This window comes from Myiozetetes cayanensis, unplaced genomic scaffold (genome assembly GCF_022539395.1).
Source record: "Myiozetetes cayanensis isolate MyiCay16 unplaced genomic scaffold, myiCay2020 scf15, whole genome shotgun sequence".
Classification (NCBI taxonomy): Eukaryota; Metazoa; Chordata; class Aves; order Passeriformes; family Tyrannidae; genus Myiozetetes; species Myiozetetes cayanensis.
This window is the reverse complement of record NW_026087159.1, coordinates 14,423,599-14,444,327: the sequence shown is the minus strand read 5'-3', so window position 1 is coordinate 14,444,327 and position 20,729 is coordinate 14,423,599. Positions and strand designations below refer to the sequence as shown.

The 20,729-nt window shown below is 57.7% G+C and overlaps 2 protein-coding genes across 4 annotated transcripts; one reads left to right on the top strand and one right to left on the bottom strand.

Annotated features, from left to right (window-relative positions):
• The first annotated feature begins 730 nt into the window (after positions 1-730).
• Positions 731-4,575, top strand: RAB9B (RAB9B, member RAS oncogene family). Of its 2 annotated transcripts, none has more exons than XM_050310500.1 (3): positions 731-804; positions 2,237-2,301; positions 3,168-4,575. In XM_050310500.1, the coding sequence occupies exon 3, from the start codon at positions 3,203-3,205 to the stop codon at positions 3,806-3,808; it is 606 nt and encodes a 201-aa protein (XP_050166457.1). In that variant the 5' UTR covers positions 731-804; positions 2,237-2,301; positions 3,168-3,202; the 3' UTR covers positions 3,809-4,575. The 2 variants fall into 2 exon arrangements, with proteins under 2 accessions (XP_050166457.1, XP_050166458.1); XM_050310501.1 differs by lacking the exon at positions 731-804 and adding an exon at positions 1,022-1,510.
• Positions 4,576-9,679: 5,104 nt separating this feature from the next.
• PLP1 (proteolipid protein 1) lies at positions 9,680-16,710 on the bottom strand. 2 transcript variants are annotated; one of them, XM_050310492.1, is made up of 7 exons: positions 16,573-16,710; positions 14,157-14,343; positions 13,508-13,769; positions 12,560-12,728; positions 12,271-12,344; positions 12,111-12,176; positions 9,680-11,718 (listed from the first exon to the last, which is right to left on the bottom strand). In XM_050310492.1, exons 1-7 carry the CDS (start codon positions 16,574-16,576, stop codon positions 11,647-11,649), a joined length of 834 nt encoding a protein of 277 aa, XP_050166449.1. In that variant the 5' UTR covers positions 16,577-16,710; the 3' UTR covers positions 9,680-11,646. The 2 variants fall into 2 exon arrangements, with proteins under 2 accessions (XP_050166449.1, XP_050166450.1); XM_050310493.1 differs by having other exon boundaries at positions 13,613-13,769; positions 16,573-16,707.
• Positions 16,711-20,729: the final 4,019 nt, after the last annotated feature.

Sequence of the window (20,729 nt, the reverse complement as noted above, 5' to 3'; positions counted from 1 at the left end):
GGGCACTGAGGGGGCAGTGACAGGGACCACTGTGGGCACTGTGGGGGCAGTGCCGGGGCTGACATTGATGGGTACAGGGGGCACAGCGGGCACTCTGAGGGCAGTGCTGGGGCTGACACTGGGGGCACAGCGGGCATTGAGGGCAGTGCCAGGGCTGACACTGGGGGCACAGCGGGCACAGCGGGCACTCTGAGGGCAGTGCCGGGGCTGACATTGGGGGCACAGCGGGCACTCTGAGGGCAGTGCCGGGGCTGACACTGGGGGGCACAGCGGGCACTGAGGGCAGTGCCAGGGCTGACATTGGGGGCACAGCGGGCACAGCGGGCACTCTGAGGGCAGTGCCGGGGCTGACACTGGTGGCACAGCGGGCACAGTGGGCACTCTGAGGGCAGTGCTGGGGCTGACACTGGGGGCACAGCGGGCACTCTGAGGGCGGTGCCGGGGCTGACAGTAGGGGGCACAGCGGGCACTCTGAGGGCAGTGCCGGGGCTGACACTGGGGGCACAGCGGGCATAGCGGGCACTCTGAGGGCAGTGCCGGGGCTGACACTGGGGGCACAGCGGGCACAGTGGGCACTCTGAGGGCAGTGCCGGGGCTGACATTGCGGGGCACAGCGGGCACTATGCGGGCAGTGCCGGGGCGGTCGCTGAGGGGGCCGGGGGGCGTGGCCGGGCGGGTCGAGGGGCGTGTCCCGGCCCCGCCCCACCCCGCCCGCGGCCGGCGGCGGGAGGCGGGAGGCGCGTGCGCGGCGCAGGCGCGGGGCTGAGCGGCACCTGCGGCCCGCGGGCCGGGCGGGCGCTGAGGGTGAGTGAGGGCAGGGCGGGGAGCGGGGATGGACGGCGGGGATGGACGGCGGGGATGGGCGGCTGCCCCTCCGCCCCGGCCGGCGGGCCCCTCGCGGGCACTGCTCCGCGGCCGCGGGCACCTCCCCTGGCCGCTCCCGTGGGACCCGCCGGAGGGTCTCGCCTCCAGCCGAGCCGGGGCCTGGGGAGCGGGCGGGGGGAGTCGGGCCCTGCGTGCCCGCCCCGCTGGTGTTCCCTGTGCTGTTCCCTGCACTCAAGGTGGGGGTCAGCCGATGGAACAGCTCACAGCGGGGCAAGCGAGGATGCGCTGTCGGTGTCACGGCCGTGTCACGGTTTCCAGCGTCCCGCTGACCTGCCCGACATCACCTATTAGTCATCCTTGAAACGAGTCACTTGCTAACAAACCACCTCTAAACAGGAACTCTGCTCGGGGCTGATGGCCTGTGCCAGGACCACCTTCAAACCCGCCCTCAGCAAGGTTTGGGAAAAGAACAAGGGTGCTGAGCGGTTCACCTGCCCAGGGGAGGGTTCCCCCAAGCCAGCAGCCCCAGGGAGCTGTGCTGCAGTTCCTGTTTGTCTCTCGTGACATTTGCATTTTGTTCTTTGCTTTAGGACTGCTGGACCGCTCAGTGCTCTGCAGATGTCCCATCGGGTTAGCGCAGCTGTGCTTGGGTTTTGGGCTGTTTCTGTGCAGGGAAGTGAAATCGGTGAGCCTTTTGTGCAGAAAGTGCGGAAACTCACTAGAAGCAGAAGTTTCTGCTTTGGGCTTTGTGGTTGCCACAAAGTTTGGAAGGGTTGCAGAAAGCGCAGAATCAAAGTTGAACAGGGCCCCTCACAATTAATGCAGAGAGCGGGGTTTGGCCTGGACAGAGTAGGAGTGCTGTTCCGGGCAGTGCCACACGCTCCTGCTGTGGTGGGTTGGAGGTGTCATCACTGAGCAGCCCTGCTCATCCACACCCTTCCCGGGAATGTTGGTAGCAGGTGTAAGCAGGCTCCCAGGCTGTTGCCAGCTGGCTCACTCTCCTGGATAGCAGGTTCAGGTGCATATTCCATCCTCAAATCAGATTGCAGAGCGTGTGACCAGGCAGGCCAAGCAGATTACAGCTGTCAATGTCCCCTGGACTGAGGGGAGGCACAGGGTGCACAACCTGTGCACTCATGTCAGAGCTCCTTCAGTTTATTCTGTTCTTATTTCGGGTGTAGCATCCATATGGTACTGGCTCTGCCCTGTCCAGGAGTGGGCTCTGTTCCATTTCACGTAGGGCAAGGGAATCTCCCTGGTGCTTTGTTCTTACCTGTTCTACTCCAGCTATCAGTACTGCACTTGCAGCTTCCTAGAGCTCTGCTGCTGTTCTTCCATCCTGCATCAGCATCACACACAAAGACACCAAGAGCAGCTCTGGCAACCTGGATGACCGATGTCTGTTTTTCAGTGACTGTTACACTGGAGGAAGGTGTTCCCTGGACAGTCCCAGAGACGACTGTGTCTCCAGAGCAGGTACAGTACGACAGCCAGACAAACCTCTTATTCCATGTCAGGCCTGTAGGGCATCCCTGGGAGGGGGAGGATGTGCTGGCACTCGGCCTGGAGCCTGCTGACTAAGGAACCTGTGGTGTCGGGGTTGCTGCGGTGTAAACCTGCACCTGAGCCCCAGCAAAGTGGGCTGTGAGGAGCACTGGCAGCCAGGAGCAGCAGAGCAGCCGGTGCCCGTGCCTGGAAAACCCCTCCTGAGCCGCGGGATCACGCGCAGCTCCGCTGGTGAGTCAGCATCCTCGGGGTGATCCAGAGCCAGCCTGGCGAATCACTCGCATCGATACAGACCTGCACATTCGTTACAGCCTTCCAGCAGAGCGAGGCAGATGGGAGAAATGATTTAGCTGGTGATGGTACAGTGGGAAGGAAGGCCTGGTGATAGGCACCCCTGGTGATTTTGCTGTTCCTGTGATAGCCTGAGGATGCAGGCCAGGAGAGATGTTTAACTAGTGATGATCTGTTCGAAAGAACTGGACAAGCTTGTAGATGCAGGGTTTTCACTAAAAGTAGTGTAATTGGTACCAAATTCTCAACATTGTTCTCATCTTGCACTTATAGTAGTGACCTGCTGAATCCATTTTGGACCTGATGGAGGACTCGTGCCTGAAAGCTCGTCCAGTCCCCAGCTGTAATCTCTCTAGTGAGAGAGATTAGAATAATAAGATCGCTCTCTAAAAAGAGAGATTACCTCCTATATAGGAGATTACCCCCTATATACAAAACTTGTTCAGAGATGGGGATGAAAATACCATATTCTGTTCTTCTGCATGCGCCTTTCTGCAGAATCCACGAGTCAAATGGGTGTTTTGTACTGTTTCTGATCCCTGCAGATTGCCTTGGGACCCCGCCCCTCCGTCCTGCTGCAATGAGTGGGAAGTCCCTGCTCCTGAAGGTCATTCTCCTCGGGGATGGTGGAGTTGGGAAGAGCTCCCTCATGAACCGGTACGTCACCAACAAGTTTGACTCGCAGGCGTTCCACACCATCGGGGTGGAGTTCCTGAACCGGGACCTGGAGGTGGACGGGCGTTTTGTGACCCTCCAGATCTGGGACACGGCGGGGCAGGAGCGGTTCAAGAGCCTGCGGACGCCCTTTTACCGGGGGGCAGATTGCTGCCTGCTCACCTTCAGCGTGGACGACCGGCAGAGCTTCGAGAACCTCAGTAACTGGCAGAAGGAGTTTGTCTACTACGCTGACGTGAAGGACCCCGAACACTTCCCGTTTGTAGTCCTGGGCAACAAAATAGACAAACTGGAGAGACAGGTGAGCACGGAGGAGGCCCGGGCCTGGTGCATGGAGAACGGTAACTATCCGTACCTGGAGACCAGCGCCAAGGACGACACCAATGTGACAGTGGCCTTTGAGGAGGCTGTGCGACAGGTGCTGGCGGTGGAGGAGCAGCTGGAGCACTGCATGCTGGGCCACACCATTGACCTGCACTCCAGCTCCAAATCGGGGTCTTCCTGTTGTTAAGAGCGGCTGCTGCTTCGGGAGCACCGCTGGAGCCGGCGGCTGGATCGGAGCACGCGTGGGCAGCCCTGGGGCACTCCGAGGAGAGCGGCCACGAGGACAACAGGGGGCTTGTGCTCACTGGGGAGTTGTAGCCTCACCATCTGAATCCTGCCTGGAGTTCTCAGGCACAGAGCATGTATCCGCAGGAGGGAGCTGTTTAACAGAGCATGTGAGCGCAGTCCAGCTTCCATCTCTGCCTGTTTTAGCAGGTTTAAAGGACTGGGTTAAAGTCCTTTAAATTCACTAAAGACAGTAGTGATCTGTTCTGTTCCAAGAACTGCCTGCAGAGCAAAGCTGAGCGCTCCCTAGACACTCTTTAAAGTATTTTAGTCCTGAACTCAAAAAAAAATACTAGACCCACTCATGACCATACTGCCAAAGGAAAGCCTGCTCAGCATCCTGAAAAAACTTGTAAAGACTCTGGCCCATGTGACTGTGAGAAAGCCAAATACTGGAGAGGCTGGGATGTGTGTATCTGTTGTTTGGGATAAGTGCATTGTGTCCTGAGACTGAATTGTGATGAAAATTGTTAGAGCTCTGATCTGGAGCAATATATGAAGGAGAGATGGGCCTGTATTTGAATGTGACTGCATTGTTTCTTTGTAGCTGCCTATTTCTGGTCTCTTTTTCCTCACCTTTTTTTGTCTTGTGTGAGTGTTATTTTTTGTTATTTATGTCTGTTGTTGTTTAATATATGTTTCCTTGTCTCTTGTGGAGGCCCAACAGCAGATCTCACTTCTCATACCTTGAAGCCCTGGGTGAAAAATTCTGATGTGGACGCTCGCCAGGTCATGTCAGAGTGTTTGGAGCTGCTCAGGAGATCTGGAGTGTGAAACTTCAGCTGGTTTCTGTCACAAGTAATCACTGTGCTCAGATGATGTGCTCTGGCAGACCAGATGGTAGGTGGGTGGGCTGTCTCTTAGGTGTGCAGGTGGTTGGGGGACTCAGGCATGGTCAGCTCTTAAATCCCCTCACTGTCTGGTGCAGTGACCACTCTGCTTCATTAGCTGATGGATCCACTCTTCAGTTGCTCCAGCAGGGATGTTCCCATCTGAGTGCTGCAACAGGGAACTGTTCAGTGCATCCCCTGTTTGTCAGGTGCAGTGCTGCTGAGCACAGTTAACCCATGCCATTCCCTCGTGGGAAATCCAGTGTGTTTTATCTGTAATTCCTGTGACAGACTTCACTGGGTGAGAGTGTCTGCTCAGTTAACTGGCTGCTGTGTTCAGTCCAAAGGGGAGAGAGCTGCACTAGTTCCACCTCTGCTCAACGTGGCTGAAAAATGGGGGTGGGGTGCCCGAAGTACCTTCTAGCCAGGCTCCTGCCCCCTGCTAAGTGTTAGTTCCAGGCTATTTGTGTATCAAAGAGATGAGTGCTTGCTGACTGCTGCCTTTGCCACTCAAACCTCATGCCCTGCAAGCATTTGGCCAAAGCTGTGACTGCCCATGGGCACGTAGGAGCCCTCCCTGAGCACCTAAACACCAGCTACTGAGTGTGATTCCCGCTCTGATGAGCTGCTGGATGGTAAATTTTTCAGCTCAGATCAAGCAGTGATGCTGTGCTTTGAAGATCTCATACTCCAGAGGTTCCTTCAACTGTGGGAAATTGTTGGCAGCTCGAGTTTTAAAAATCCTGACAGCTGTTAGACACACTGTAGGAAAAGAAACCAAAAAACCCACCCCAAAAATCGGTGTTATCTGTGCTTAGGTACAAGTTAATTGCAGCCACCAAGAGCTTCCAGCAGGAGCACAGTCCCTGTGCAGGTGACACACACAGACCTGTCAGGGCGTGGGGGAACAGGAGCACCCACGTTGCCATGGCTCTGGAGACTTTACAGGCATTCCCACAGCAGTGGTAAGAATAAAACCCAAAAGCATTCCCGGCTCGGGATTCACCTCCCTGCTAAGCATGGAGTTGGTGTTGCCAGGCTGGGATATGCTCCTCAACAGCATCTCTTCCCAGGGAGAACAAGCACATCCCAGCAACAGCCAGGCTTCGAGTTGCAAACATCAGAGCCCTGAAATTGTAGTGCACGTGTTGCCTGGGCTGTGGGCAGAGAGTGGAGAACCTGGGAGCACCTCCTTGGAGCCCTACACCAAACCAATTTTGCCCTCATACAGGTCCTGTGCTTCCCAGATGTGCAATTCAGCTGCACCTGGATCCTTCTGATCCACCTCCACTCTCCCAGAGGAGCAAACCCTTTGCCCAGGTTGCCAGTTGAAACAGATCAGCTCTGCAGGGCTGCATCATCCCCTCACGCCTCAACCACAAGCTAAAAACTGCTACAATTTACCCCACTTTTAATTTCCTCCAAATTATCCCAGTTTAAAATGGCTACATAGACCTAAAAGGCCGCGTTATTTATTTTTTCAAGGCTCATCAATCACTCTTGTTCCCAGAGGATACCAAACCTTTAACTACTCATCTGATTATTCCTGCTTTACCTACTCCAACCCCAGTGTTTAATATTTCATGCACACGGCTCCTGGGCAAAGCTGGAGTGGAGTGTGATCTCCTGCCTTTGGATTTTATCAGCTCCTGCTCAAGGGCAGAGGTGGAAGGAAAGGAATAACTTTTCTTTTACCCTCTGTCCCTCCTTTCAAAGCAACAGATTTATTTTCAGGCATCAGCATCCTAAAAATACAGATTTCTTTTGATCATGAATGACAGAGATGACATGTTTTCTGTAGTCTACAAGCTTCAAGGAAAATCTCACACCTCCTCCCCACGCTGGCTCCAGCCATGTGTTTAATCTCACCCCTGTCTCACCAGCCCACCTGCGAATGCTGCAAAGGCAGCACAAAAATGCAGCTATGAGATGGGGGCCCTTCCCACAGCTCAGCATCCTCCAGGGCACATCCCAAGAGCTGAGGGAACACCAGGGCTTCTCCAGCCCCGACGCACTGGGGCTGCTTAGTGAAATGCTTCTGCCTTGGTTGTGTGTTACTTTTGCCAAAATGCCTATTTCCTCACTAAATTAAAAGAATTCTCTTGGGGAAAAACATGTAGCTTTTTCTCCTTATGTGAGCTCAAAGTATTAAGAGAACTGAAGGCTCTGCAAAAGTCTGTTGGGCAGAGGGAAGTCACTAAGGGATCAGGGATCAGAGGGCTTGGTTATTCCTCAGTGTGCCAAGCTAGACCAGGAGCTGAAGGAATAGAACTCACGAGCTGAATCCAATGACCAGGTTTGCCTTTTCAAGAGTGTATCAGAAAACACTTTCATAACAGAAACATTCCACATTGCTTCCTTCTGTCACTACATTTAAAAATCTCAGCCTGGGCTCTCAGCAGCAAGCCCAGTACTTTCCTTTGAGTTCTTCCTGTGATCTTGGAACTGATCCCTCAGGCTCCAGGGGGCTGTAACCAGGCATGATTTCCATAGGATGCCAAGAAGGAAGTCAGCATATGGGGACTGTTCTCGTCCACTGTCCTGCCAGGATGGCTGCTTATTTTGGGAGGTTTTCTCTGTGTTTGCAGAGCCTGTGCCTGCTGTTTCTTTTGGCAGAACCTTTTAGTTTATTTTCCTCACTGTTCTTGCCTATCCATGATTCCAGGAGGCAGTGTAGGGTCCAAAGTCCTTGGAAATCATGCTTTGAAGTGTGGACTGGAGTATCTGGGGTCCTCCAGCCCTTTACTTCATCCCTTTCAAAAGACAGCTGAAAACAGACAGTTAACAGGATCCAGAGGGAGATGATTCTGGCCTTGGAGGCATCGCAGGGTTTGGGTGAGGCTATTCCACTCCTGGAACAGAGAAGCTGTGGATGCCTTGTGCCTGGAAATGTTCAGGTTCAGGCTGGATGGAGCTCTGAGCAACCTGGTCAAGTGGAAGCTGCCCCTGCCTGTGGCAGGGGAGTTGGAACCAGGTGATCTTAAAGGTCCCTTCCAACACAGGCCATTCTACCATTCTGTGATCTTATGAGTTCCCACCAAGTATTCCCTCCCAGTATTCAGGCAATTCCCTGGTATAGCCACACTGTGCACAGAGATGGAGAGAAAGCAACTGGGTGCCTGAGAGGTGGCAGGTGAGGATTTCCTCCAGGGCAGGGGTGACAGCACCATGCCATGCCCTGGCAGGCAGGACTGCTTGCCAGGCACAGCTCACCCCTCACAGCCCTTTCCCTGCCTGAACTGAAGTCAGGACCAGGCTGGGGGAGTTGCTGTGCCCTCTGTCCCCTCTGTCCCCTCTGCCAACTGTCAGCGCAGGTGGGGGGACCGTGGCTGCGGGGGGAGCAGGGGCTCGCCCCCGCCTTGTCCCCTGCCCGGGCAGCCGCCGCTGCGTCCGGCGGCCGCGGGGAGGAGCCGCAGGACCGGGGATGCGGGGCCGCAGGACCGGGGATGCGGGGCCGCAGGACCGGGGATGCGGGGCCGCGGGACCGGGGATGCGGGACCGCGGGACCGGGGATGCGGGGGCGGCCGGGAGGAGCATCAGCCTGGCGGTTCTTCGCCCTTGGGGGCCGCCTGAGTGGAGGGCTGGGGACCCGTGGTCATCACCAGCACCCCTGGGCGCCGCCATCCCCTCCCCTCCCAAGGGCGCGCAGGGCCATCTCCCGGAGGATGGAGGGGTGGGAGTCACCTCCCCTTTTGCCAGCAAGGCAGCCCATGGGACCTGCTCCATGGTCTCTTTCTCTGGTCCAGCCTTTGCGGGAGCAAAGTGCAGCCACACTTCAGCCATTAGGCTCCTCCTTGGAGTTCTCCCGATGGGCTTTACAGAGATGTGCTTTGGTACGAGGCAGAGTTTATTTATTCCCTGTCTTTTCTCAGCCAGTTCCCGGAGGGCACTGCGTGCCCAGGAAAGGAGCTGTGAGGGCAGGACCCGTGTCCCCAGGTGGAGGTGGCAGCCGGCACAGCCAAGGGCACACCTGAGGAGGCTTTATGTGTCCTTCAGCCCTCGGACCCGGCCGGTCCCCCTGCCATGCCTGCTGCTTTCACACACCACTCGCACTGCTGTCCCCAGCCCTCACCGCGGCCGGGGGGGCACCAGTCTCCTCCAGGGGAAAAAGATGGTGTTTTGTTCCCCAGCTCGCTCCTGCCCAGTGGCTGCTTGTGTACACACAGGGCCCTTTCAGCACGGGGAGAGGAGGGTGGTGGCATCTGGGAACGCCGGGAACAAAGGGCCCCGTTGATGCTGGCCGCAGCCCCACGGGTTTCTGGGGCTGGGAGCATCCCTTTGTGGCCTGTCTCCCTGCACAGCTCCTGGGGAGAATTTCCAGGAGAAGCAACATCTGAATCAATACATTTTGAGCTGTGGAAACATTCACCTGAGAGCAGCGTGTGTCTGATCAGGGGCAGAAAGGCAGCAGCCAGCCCATGCACCAGCACACTACTAACAATCCTGCAGCCAGAGCCTGGACACGTAGGGCCCTGGGACAGTCCAGGACCATCCAGTTCCACACAAGGCTCTCTACAAGTGGGAGGATTGCACACCCTGTGTGGCTCTGGACTCGCTTGTCCCAAACATATTGCAGCTTGAGCTGTGCAGGTTGGGTTTGCTGTGGCTGTGCTGTAGCTGCTGCATAAGGACACGTGGCAGAGGCTGTCACCATGTGGGCTGAGTATTAAAGGGCAGCAGCACATCACCAAACACAAGCAGGACACCAGATTTTCTAAGGGCTCCCCAGCTGGGAACAGAGATTTTGAAGTCCAGGTTATGAATCTCATGGCTGGAGCTGGTAGGCTCCTTCAGGGACTGCTGGCCAGCAGTAGGGCTGGTAAGTTCTGCTCCTCTGAGCCCTTCTCCTCTGCAGCCTCCCCTTCCCTGCTTTTCTTTTTTCTCAGCTGTGGGCGGGGCGGGGTTGGGAGAGCCAGCACAACAAATGGACAGGCAGACGTATATCTTGTTCAGAATGTTCTTAATTTTAATTTATTTTCTTTAATTTTTATAAAATACATCTTGTAAGATAAGTCTCTAAAAACCTGCTCCTTTTTATTGCTTGTTAAAAAGTTGAAATTCTAGATCAGAAACGAAGGAAACACTTTCAGTTGATTAACTCTTTTTGCCTGTGTGTTTGTCTGTGTGTTTGTGTGTGTGTGTGTGCGTCTGTGGGGTCTGGGGCCAAGAGTGGGAAGGAGGATCTGGTTATTTTTTGTTAAGTGGATATCAAATAAAACCCCAGCAAACCCCAAGAGAGATAGCCTTGATGTGAATTTTCAGATCTTGACTGGGTTTCTCCCCACCCTGCCACCTCGTCCTGGCATCTCCCCCCTCCCCATCCCATGTGCGTTGGTAGCCTGGCCAACCTATTTCAGCATTCCCGGCGGCAAGGATCCTTCAAATTCACTGCTCAGCAGATCTGCCTCTTTATCCTTGCCCCTGCTGAAACCAGCACTTAAAAAATATATCACCATAATACAGACACAGAAGAAAAAAGAAAAGAAAAAAAAAGAAATCCATGCAAGATGGAGCTACAGTCTGCCACTGAAAGTAGTTTCTCCAATAAATAAACACAAAGATTAGCATTAAGGAGAGGCAGGGAAGAGCAAATCAAAATACCAGTTGCTGGGGGAGGACTGGAAGCAGCATTTTAGCAGGTCTGGCTGGAGCCTTGCTACCCAGCCAGAGGGCTTTCCTCCAGCGGGAGAACAGTCATGGAGGGGAGGCCACCTCCACCAAACCCCTCGCCCTGCTGCCCCCACTCCACGGGGAAAGACTGAACTGGCACCAGAAAGGATCTGGATTGCAGAGACTGGCTGTGTTTCTGCCCCAAACCACCACCTTTCCTTCCCTCCTCAATTCCTTCGTGGGTTTCACCTGGGAGCGAGATGCCGCCAGCCCCTCGCGCCCTGGCGGTCACCAGACGGTTGTACCGACTTGTAGGGGAAAAGAGTGAGGGGCCGGAGGGGACGGAGCGAGGGCCGGTTACGTCTGGCGTGGGTGAGGAGCAGAGGGAGCTCTCCGGCGCAGCGGGGGTTAGAGAAGCAGACGAGACGCCAGAGAAGAGCACCATCGTGAAGGGCCGAGAGCGGCGTGGGCAGGGCAGGGCAGGGCAGGGCAGGGCACGCGGTCCCGAGGGTTATCCCCCTGCCTACAGAGGGATGGCTCTGGCTTTACGCTCCCAGGGCTTGCTGCAGAGATGTCCCCCCTCTCAGTCAAACCTATTTGCTGCCTCTCTGCCGCCTGGAGGGTAAAGCCAAGAGTCCCCCTTTGTCTACAGAGACACCAAACTCCTTTAGGCTTTAATAGGGGCAGCTGGGTTAGGGCTTTATCGGCATTGGGGTCAGCACTCTCTTCTCCGCACTGGGAAGATCCTTGCCCTGAACTCCCTTTGCCTTGGCTGCAGCAGGCGATTTAGGTTAAATTCATCTTTCTCTGCTAAGGGAAAAAAAAAAGTCCTTCTCTTATTCTCCATCCACAGCAGACAGCTCCAGGAGAGTCTCTAGCAATGGTACCAGGACTGGGCCAACTTCCTTTTCTCTCTGGGTAGCCTCTTGCTACTCACGGAGCAACCTACATGGATTTCTTCCTCCCAGGAGCATGAAGGCCTTTGCTCATCCCTAGGCACAACAATCGGGACCCTGGAGTAAGTCCCTCCTCTTCTCTGGCCGGTGTTGACGGGCTTGGCTCTAGAGCGAACCGGTTACGGATGAGCAAAGAGAGAAAAGTGCATGAAGAGGTGTCCATTGGTGGGAAGCTCTCCTTCCTGGTCACGCTCAGCACGACGGATGCGAGGGAGGAAGAGGAGGGGAGTCATCAGCGAAGGCAGAGTTAAGGCAGGAGACCTGGTGTCAGGTGGCTGCAGTGTTAAAGCCTCGGGGTTAGAGAAAAGAAGGGCGTTTGGTCTGGCTGGGCTCCGCGGCGCGGGCTAGAACTTGGTGCCTCGGCCCATCAGCTTGAGGACTGCGAAGTTGTAGGTGGCGGCGATGATGAAGGTGAGCTGTGGGTGGGAAGAGAGTGAGCGAGGGGGCATCCCCCAGCCCCACACCCCAGCAGGGCAGCGCCCCGCAGAGCCCCATGGCCCCACTGCACCACCAGGACACTGCAGTGTCGTGTCGCCGGTGCAAAGCGAGAGGAGAGCTGGGGAAAGGCAGGGGACTCAGTGCACTGGCAGCAGGACATCTCCCTGGAGCTCTCCTAAAGCCTCTCCAGATCCCCTCCAGCAGCCACCTCTGCCTTCTTATGGCCTCGGTTCACCATCTGCACTTACGTGCCAGAAAATGACACGAGCACAGGCTCTGTCCCATCCATGCCCACCACCTCTGCTGTCCTTTGCCCCCACTTCCTTGCCAGGCGGAGGAGAACGGCTGGGCAGGGGGAGCACTGACTCACCAGTGAGACCAGCGTGGCAGCTGCCCCCACAAAGGCTGCGATGAAGAGGTGGAAAGTCATCTGGAACTGCAAGGGAAGAGCGGGGTGAGCTCCCAGGGTCCCATGTGCTGCCTGGGCAGGCCAGGGGAACCCCACATGTGGGGTGGCAGGAAGCACTCACCTCACTGGTCTTGCAGATGGAGAGCAGGTTGGAGCCGCACACCTTGCCAGGGAAAGCATTCCAGGGCAGGACACCTGGGGAGATGTGGAAGCCAGGTGAGCTGGTCACAGCTGCCAGCTGGCTTCCTCACTCAACCTCCCACATCCACGTGTGTCATGCACACCCCAGCGTTTCAGGGCTCTCAAGCACTTGCCCTGCTTTATCCCAGCCTGGTGTGCCTGGGCCCTCTCCTCCATGCCCTCTCCTCTGCCCTGAGCCCTGGCTCCCAGGTGGTGAACCCAGCACTCACCATACATCCTGGCATCAGCACACAGGGTGCCAATGCTGGCCGTGGTCTTGGTGGGGTTGGCAATGGACTGGCAGGTGGTCCAAGTGTTAAAAAAGATGTAGACGGGCACCGCAGAGCAGGCGAAGACCAGGAGCCAGATGATGGTCAGGACGTAGGTAATGCCCACAAACTGCAAGGGGCAGGACAAACCGGGGCAGAGCCGTGGTTACCAAGGGCCCGGGGACGTGGACAGGGGAGCGCGAGGTTCCCCAGGCAGGGGAGGGTGTGGGACAGGTGTGGGACGGCGATGCTGCTGCATCCAGCTCTGCCAAACCCGGCGTGTCCCCAGGCAGCCAGCACAGGGCAGCAGCCCCAGCTGGGCGCTCCTGTGGCTCACAGGGCCAGTACCAGTCCCGGATTCACGCCCAGCTATGTGTGCATGGGGGTGACCAGTGGCAGCAGGATGGCTGCCACTCTCAGTGGGGGGAAGGATAACCGTGGCCACGGCCCAGCAGGGTTTGGTCCCTGCAGGATGGCAGCTGCCAAAGCTGCCTTGGCGTGTCAACGTGGCTCTCCTGCCCTCCCTCCGTGTTGCCACCCCAACCAGCCCCCGAGGGAACCACAGCCGTGCCCCTCCACTCCCCCAGGCCACAAGATCCCTTTGTCACTTTGTCACAGTTCCCAAGCACAGTGGAGAGGATGATCCCAGGGGCACCAGGTGCCACAGAGCCTTGGGCTGCCAAGCACTGCCAGTGCTCAAGCATGAAGCAGTTTGGCTAAATGGGGCCACTAAATGGGCTGCTTTGGTCCCCAGGGGCCACAGCAGGCCTGGGGGAGGGTGACCGGGCTGCGCTTCCCTTCGGGATACCCCAAAACCCGGACGGCCGCAGTCTCCTGCCCTCTGGCCACGCCGAGCGTGGCGAACCCGCTGGGGCGCGCGAAGGGGTGTCAAACCCCGGTTAAGATCACCTTGTCAGGATGTCCTAGCCACTTTCCCAAACACTGACACACCCGCTGCCACGAGTGAGCTCGCTGGGGGCCTCGCGCTCCCCTCCCTTTCGGGCCCCCAGTTACCGTAGCGCTGAGGCCCTTGCCGCAGATGGTGGTCCTGTAGTCCCCAAAGATTTGCCGGACGGCGCCGGTGGTGTAGAAGCCTTCGGCCAGCAGCAGGGCTCCGTAGAGGAAGAAGAAGGAGGCCGTGCCATAGATGAAGTACTGAAAAGCGTGGATGCTGCCGGGGAGAGGAGCGGGCAGGGATGCTCAGGTGATGGAGAGCTCAGCCCTGCGTGGCCACCATGACTTACCCCTCCCCACACCGCCCCAGGGGGACCGAAATGGAGGGTGAAGCTACCAGAGGGGCACCAACTGCTTCATACCCTCCATACCTTCCCGGTGCAGAGGTCCAGCTCTACCCAGGGCACCTGGCAAGGGTCAGATAAAAAATGGCATGAAATGAAAACAAGCGGCCACCGGACCCTGCACACGGCAAAGGCAGCTTGGGGTCTCCATGGTGACAACCCAGGTGACAGCGTTGCCCTGGCCAGCCCAGCTGGACACCCTGTGCTGGCAAAGAGCAAGACAGAGACACAAGGGTGATGCCCTGCAGCAGGTTACTTACACGTCAATGAGATACTCATAGTCCTGGAAGTTTTTGGAGAAGTAGGTCTCGATGAGCTGCTCGGTGCCTGTGAGGGCTTCATGCCCACAGCCACAAAACAGCGCTACCCCAAAGAAGCACAAGCCAGTGGCAACCAGCGAAGCAAAGGGTGCCCCGATGAGACATCTGGCACAGCACTCGAGTAAACCTATGGAGGAAAGAAGCGAGGTGGGACGAGACTGCTGGGATGAGGATTGCTTGGAGCCCACAGCTCAGGGGCAGGCAAGCTCAGGGGCGGAGAGGAAAGCCTGGCAGGAAGAGGGAAGCACACTGAAGGAAAACCCAGAAATGATTCCTCGTGATGCTGGAGAGCCAAACACAGCAGCTTCCCTGAGAGCTTTTTAAGTAGCACACAGGAGCCCACCCAAGGGTGCCCAGGGGTGGGGGTGATGGCAGTGTGGGGCTGTGAGGAGCCAAGGCGAGCCAGCCATGCTGACCCGTGAGAAACGAGCTGGAAATAGAGCGTGATGCAGCACAATGCCAGTGGGACCTGGCAGACAAGCTGCTAATGGGCTCCCCACTGCCGGCACAGCCCAGCGGCCACGCCAGCTGCCTGCAACGTTCTTTTGACATCAGAGATGAAGGGGAGCCCAGCACCTCCCCAAAGCCCAGTGGAGATCCAGCAACGTGGCACAGTTTGGGACAGCCCAGCAGGAGCCAGCACGCACCCCGAGCTCTCCAGGATTCCAGGTGGCACACTGGGCTGCACTTGTCCCCTCGCCTGGCACCCTGCGGGCAGCTGGGGCTGCAGCAGCCCCTTTGTGTGGGCAGATGTGCTTACAGAGAGGAGCACTGAATGACAGCACTTGTGTAATAGATTTAGTCCTCCAGGACCTGTGTGTGGGGAGGGAAAGCGAGGACACGTGCCAGCGTGCCGCTTGCATTGCCTAAATGCTGGGTGTTTTCAGCAGTGGGGCCATGGGCACCTGCTCCTTCTGCACGTCGGGGCTCTAACACGCAGGAGGCTTAGCTCGGGTTCCCAGTGGGCTGGGTTTGGAGTGCCCAGCCAGCCACTGTCCTGCCCACTTTGGGGGCAGGCAGCCAGGTGGGTTTGCACCGGCATCTGGCTCCAGAGCATCAGTTTGGCTCCAGCTAAGCTGGGACAACCTGCTGCCCTGGCTGTGTGCAGGGAAGCTGCTCCCCTTCCCCAGGACGTGGGCTCTGGCACCCCACTGCCCAGGACACAGTGGCTGCCTGTGCACATCCCATCTGGGCATAGCATTTCTGCCTTGAGTGCCAAAAAGGCACCCACGCCAAACCCACGCTCCCTCCACGAATCCCACAGTGCTTATCTCCTCCCTCAAAGGACAAGGAGGCCGCGGGGGCCTGGCCAGCAGCGTTGTCCCCTCCCCACTGGGAGCAAGGTTGTGCAGTGGCACCGAGGACAATGGGGGATTGTGCTGGCACTGCCACCCCAGTGACTGCCCCATGCCAAGAGCAAACAGGGAACAAAGGCAGTGCTATAGGGGAGTGCTGGGACCCCTCCCTCTTGTTTGCCTTGGACGCAGCAGGTCCAGGGGGGGCCCCACTCAGCCTGGGCCAGTGCTGCTCCCAAACCTCCCCAAACCCACGGGGATGGCCCTGAGCACCCAGTGGGGTGCTGGGCCAAACCTGCCTTTCCTATTTTTGTTTTTAGCCACCTGGGAAGTGCCATGGCAGGTGCCTGCACTGGGGCACAGGGAACTGCTCTGTTCCCAGGAGACTGCGAGTCCCGGGATGCAACAGCCACAGCCCTTCAGGCTTTGGGAAGCTGCACTGGGGATGCCTAGGGAGGGCAAAGGAGGAGAGAAAGAGCCCTTGTGCCGCACAGTCCTGAGTCTTGTACACAGGCTCAGCTGCTGCCAGCGCCAAACAATGTGCTGCAGACAGGAGGAGGAGGCAGGGTGCCAGCAGCACAAGGCACCCCTGGGAACAGGGCAGTCCCAGGGGTGTGCTGGTGAGTATTAGCTCTGCTGTATCAGTGGGGAAACTGAGGCACAAGGAGTGTCCCTGTTTTCCCAAGGCTGCTGGCACACAAGCGGCACGAGCTGTGACAGGGCCCTGCCTGGACCTCCCAGCTCCTGCCAGCCCCCAGGCAGGAGCTCTCATCTTTCCAACCCAAGAGGCGAGGGCTTGGGTGGGACAGGCTGTGGGAATGGCATCTGTCCCCACAGACAGTGTATGAGCACACGAGGGACAGGAAAACTGCTTTGGCAAAGAAAGAAAACGCCACCCCTGCCATGCCAAGGCATCCTCCCTGAGCAGCTCCCATGGCCGGCACGGCCACACAGGGGTCACCAGGACCTCACTGGTGCCAGAGGAAAGTTTCGGGGGGCTTTTCTCTGGGATAGGGTCCCCAGAGCCACCAGCGACAGAGCCACCCTCACCCCATACTCACCCATGGCGCTGGACTTGGTCAAGTGCCCCGACCGCCCGCTCGGCTGCTTCGGCGCTGTCTGCGGAGCCCTCGCCTGCCTGGCGGTCCCACGCCCTGAATTCCCCCCTCTGGGTGCCTGTCCCGCTCTCCAGCAAAGAAAAGGGCTCTCTGAGTGACAGCCACCCCCCTTAAAGGGACCGGACCCCGCCCTCCCCCGGCCCCCCCAGCACCCCTTGGCTGCCAGCTCCTGGGTGCCCGGCGGCTGCCTGGGCACTGCTGCCCCACGGCCCCGCTCAGGGAGCTGGGCCAAAAAGGCTTTTGCAAAAGAAAAAGAGGAGTTTGGGTGTGAGGGGGAGTGGGGAGGGTGTCCCCCCTCCTTGGTGGCTCTGGAGATGCCCCCCCGGGCCCACCAGGCTGTGTTTGTCCCAGCTGCCCGCTGTGGCAGTGTGGGAGACCGGCCCCATGGGACAGCAGTGACGCCCCTCTGTCACCTCCCTGGCCAGTGGGGAAGAAGGGTTCCCCATCCCAGGGACCTGCTTTCATCTTTGGGGGCTCCAAACTGGGAGCTCTCCCCCTTTTGACAGGAATCCCACAGCCACTCTCCCCAGCCCTGTGACCCCCACTGGGGAGTGGCACTCGGGTGGGCACAGTCATGGGGTCCCCGTGGCTTCAGGGCTGTAGCAGATGGAGCCTGGTCCCTCGGGTGCCCCATGTGCCAGGGGTGCCCCAGTTCCCAAGGGTGTCCCCCGCTCCCCTGCTGCAGCTGTGGAGCCAGCACAGGGCCAAGGGAGCCTGCAGAGGGCAACCGGCCCCTTCCCGGCAGGCACAGGGTGGACAAAGCCCCGCTGTGTCCCTCAATGCCCCACTTTGTGCCAGGCAGAGAGGTGGCAGGGCCTGGCTGTCCCCGGGCTTGGGGACACTGGTGGGCTGTGGAAAGCTGGGACAGGGTGGGACACCCTGTGGGGACCCCTGGCCCTTCCCTGCCCACCCGAACAGCCACAGAGGGGCTGGGGGGAAAACACCACGTGGGCATCTGTGCAAAAGCTGCTGGGGCTTCATGGTGGCCAGCTGCACCCTGCACCAGTGGGACACAGCTCCTGAACCCCCCAGCACCACTCCCTGCCTCAGGTTCCCACTGCAAGGCAGGATGGCAGAGGGATGCCTGGTGTTCCCAGCCAGCCCTGGGACGGGAAGGGCTGGGGAGGGACAACAGAGCAGAGAGCCTCTGACACCTTGGGCACCTCCCTTGGCCCTCAAGGTGGCACCCAGGTGGCCTGGCAGTGATGTCACCAGGCCATGAGCACCTTGTAATGTCCATGGGAAGGTGACAGCCTTGCAACAACCCTTTGGAAATAACCATAACCCCCCCAGCCACTGGAAACCAGCAGGGCCCAGCCTGAATCCCAAGACAGTGAGAGGGACCCATGGGCAGCAGGAGGAAAAAATATGACATAAATCCCCCTCATAAATATAACACATAAAATATAACAGAAAAAGAATAAAATATGACACTGGGGAAAAACATATAACCCCTTTTTTTTTTCTCTTCATAGAAATTCCAGTCTTGCTGACTCTGCCATTCCTGAACGACCTGAGAGGAAGTGGCAGCTTTACTCCACTGGGCAGAAAGTGAGCAACTAAGAGAAACTGTGAGTTCTGCACAAAGTGGCTTAAATTCTTGTTTATTGGGCACTTTTTGTCAGCAAGGGTTTCCCTCCTGAGACAGAAAACCCTTGGCCCTGCCACAGGCATCACCTGCTGGCAGCAGTGACCAGCCACCTCCTGGCAGTGCTCCACGGATGCTCCAGAGCAGAGCTGCAAAACAGGGAAAAGGGGGAAATCCATTCCCTGGATTTCTAAGGCTTGAGGGAGAAGAAAATGTGCAGGAAAGTGGTTGGAGTGGCCCTTCCCCTGCCAGTATGGCGGGTACCCTGCACGAGGAGCTGGGGGGGGACAGCCAACAGCGCACCCCAAACACTGCCCCGTGCCCACACCACAGGGGGCCAGAGCCCTGGGGGAACCTGTGGGCCACGGGGGTGTTGGAAGGGCCTTCTTGCACCCCTTTCCCTTTGCATTTCAGCAGGAGAGCCTGTGGGATGCTCTGCTGAGACCCCTCTGTGCACAAGCGTGCGTTTCCCCTGCCAGAGAAAACACTGCTGGTTCTCAGGTGGGGAAGGGAGGACACATCCCTGTTTGCCAGCCAGGAGAGGGACATTCCAGGCTGGTAAAAATAAACATGCTTATAAATCAGTGCGGATCACCTTGCGATTCGTTCTGACCCTTGGGCAGCGGCCAGTTGTGCCCAAAACTGCCACATCACCCCCCAGAGCAACTGAGGGCAGACCCTGGGACAGCCACGGTGCCCCTTGGGAGGTGTCAGCAGGGGGCTGACATGGGCAAAGCTTGGAGAAGGTTTTCCTCCCCCAGCCACACAAAATCTGCGCTGAGACACCGCAATGGGCTGCACCAAAATGAGGTATTGGGAGGAACACACACACATCTCTAATTACAAACCCTGTGTGGAACAGCCTCTCTGGAGTGTTTGTGTGCTTCTCTCCTTGGTCCTCTTCTCCACTGCAGCTCAGACTCGGGTTCCCCTGGGCCAGGGGGAAAGCAAGCTTGGGACTGGGGGGACAAGCAGGTGACATCCATGGCAAAGGGAGAGCCACACAGACACCACTGACCCGTGCCACTCCACTGCTTTAGGGCAAAGAAGCAGCACGTGGGACAGAGGACCAAAGCATCCTCCCTGTCCCTGTCCCCATAGGCAGCCACCTCATCCGTAATCACCACTGTCACACTTGTCCCATCACTCTGAACATCCTCCTGCTTGTCCTGGCCCCCCTGGCACACACTGGGCATGTGGGTGACCCTCCCTGGGGTGAGCCAGGAGGCAGCAGAGAGACTGCAGAGGAGCCAGCTGGGAGAAAGGGGTTTCCTGCAGTTTCAGGGAGGATTTGTTTTCCCCACTAATTGATTTCTTTGCTTAACAACCCCCACAGGCTCATTTTCTGCACTCCCCAGGGCATGGGGCTGGGTTTTCAAAGATGCACAGTGGTCAAAATCAGTGTGTGCTGACTCTGCAGAGCACGGAAAGCGCCTCCACCCTGCTCCCCCAAAATGCAGGCACAGCCCCAGGACACCCGAGAGGCACCAGCAAACGGCACGTGCAGTGCCCTTATCCATTATCCATCTGTCAGCAGGAGAAATCCCAGTGTATCTTGTGACAGCTGAGAACCTTGCTGCTATTTTTAGGCAACCGCTCCCCCGGTCAGGCTGAATTTCTGATTCTCTGCTGCTGATTTTAACAGTCCTTCTCGACCCAGCTCGCTGCCCTGGTTCACCCACCAGCAGGGTAAAAACACCCTGGCTGGGGAACCCGAGACTTGCCCTGGCTCTGCTCTCCCCAGCAGCCAGGGAATCTCCTGCCATGCAAAACCTCCTGTTTTCCCAGGCAGCCCCATCCAACCCAAGGGGAGATGATGTCGAGAATGAGTGTTTTAAGGTCACTTCAAGAATTTCTCAGGTCATAGTGTGGCCTGGGGGGACCCTGATGACCACGGGAAGGTTGTGGCAGCACTGGCAGCATCTGGCCAGCTGCCTCCTCCCCAGGGGTGCCAAGGACTCCCACCAGAGCCAGCCCCTCTCCCGCTGCCCGGGCCTGGCTGTACTCACTGTCCTATTTGTATTCCTGGGTTGCTGCAAGGCTGCAAAATGTGCTAATAAAAATTAAATTAAAAAAAAAAAAAAAGCTGGTAGAAGAGGCTGTCAGAGGACAGGGGAGGCATGCTGAAGGACAGACAGACAGGCCAGTGTTGCAGGATAACGCAAGAAGGGCAGGGGCTGTTCAGGAGAGGAGCAGGTGAAACCCTTGTGAGGCTCAGCCAAGGGCTGGGCAAAGGGTACCAGCCTTGAGTGTGGGGTTTGGCAGCAGTGAGACCCCGCACCCTGAGACCTCCAGGGGTGCTCCAGGGCTCTCAGGACCCCCAACAAGCAGGGTTGGAGGCAGTGCAACACCCTGCTGGATAACCTGGAGGCAGAGCCTCCCGCCTGGCACCAGCACTCACCTCCTGTCTGTGTCTGTTGCTGGAGTTTAGCTGGCACCACAGAGGGAGGTGCTGGCCAGCTGGGATGACACCCGAGATGAGTCCACCTCTAACCCAAGTCATCCTTTAGAG

Bases quoted from the DNA above. Each gene is read 5' to 3' on its own strand.
- RAB9B (XM_050310500.1), top strand. From the start codon at position 3,203: ATGAGTGGGAAGTCCCTGCTCCTGAAGGTCATTCTCCTCGGGGATGGT.
- PLP1 (XM_050310492.1), bottom strand. The intron at 13,770-14,156 runs GTAAGTAACCTG...TCTCCCCGGCAG, and splicing joins TATGAGTATCTCATTGACGT to CATCCACGCTTTTCAGTACT. The intron at 12,177-12,270 runs GTGAGTGCTTCC...CTTCCCTTGCAG, and splicing joins CCATCTGCAAGACCAGTGAG to TTCCAGATGACTTTCCACCT.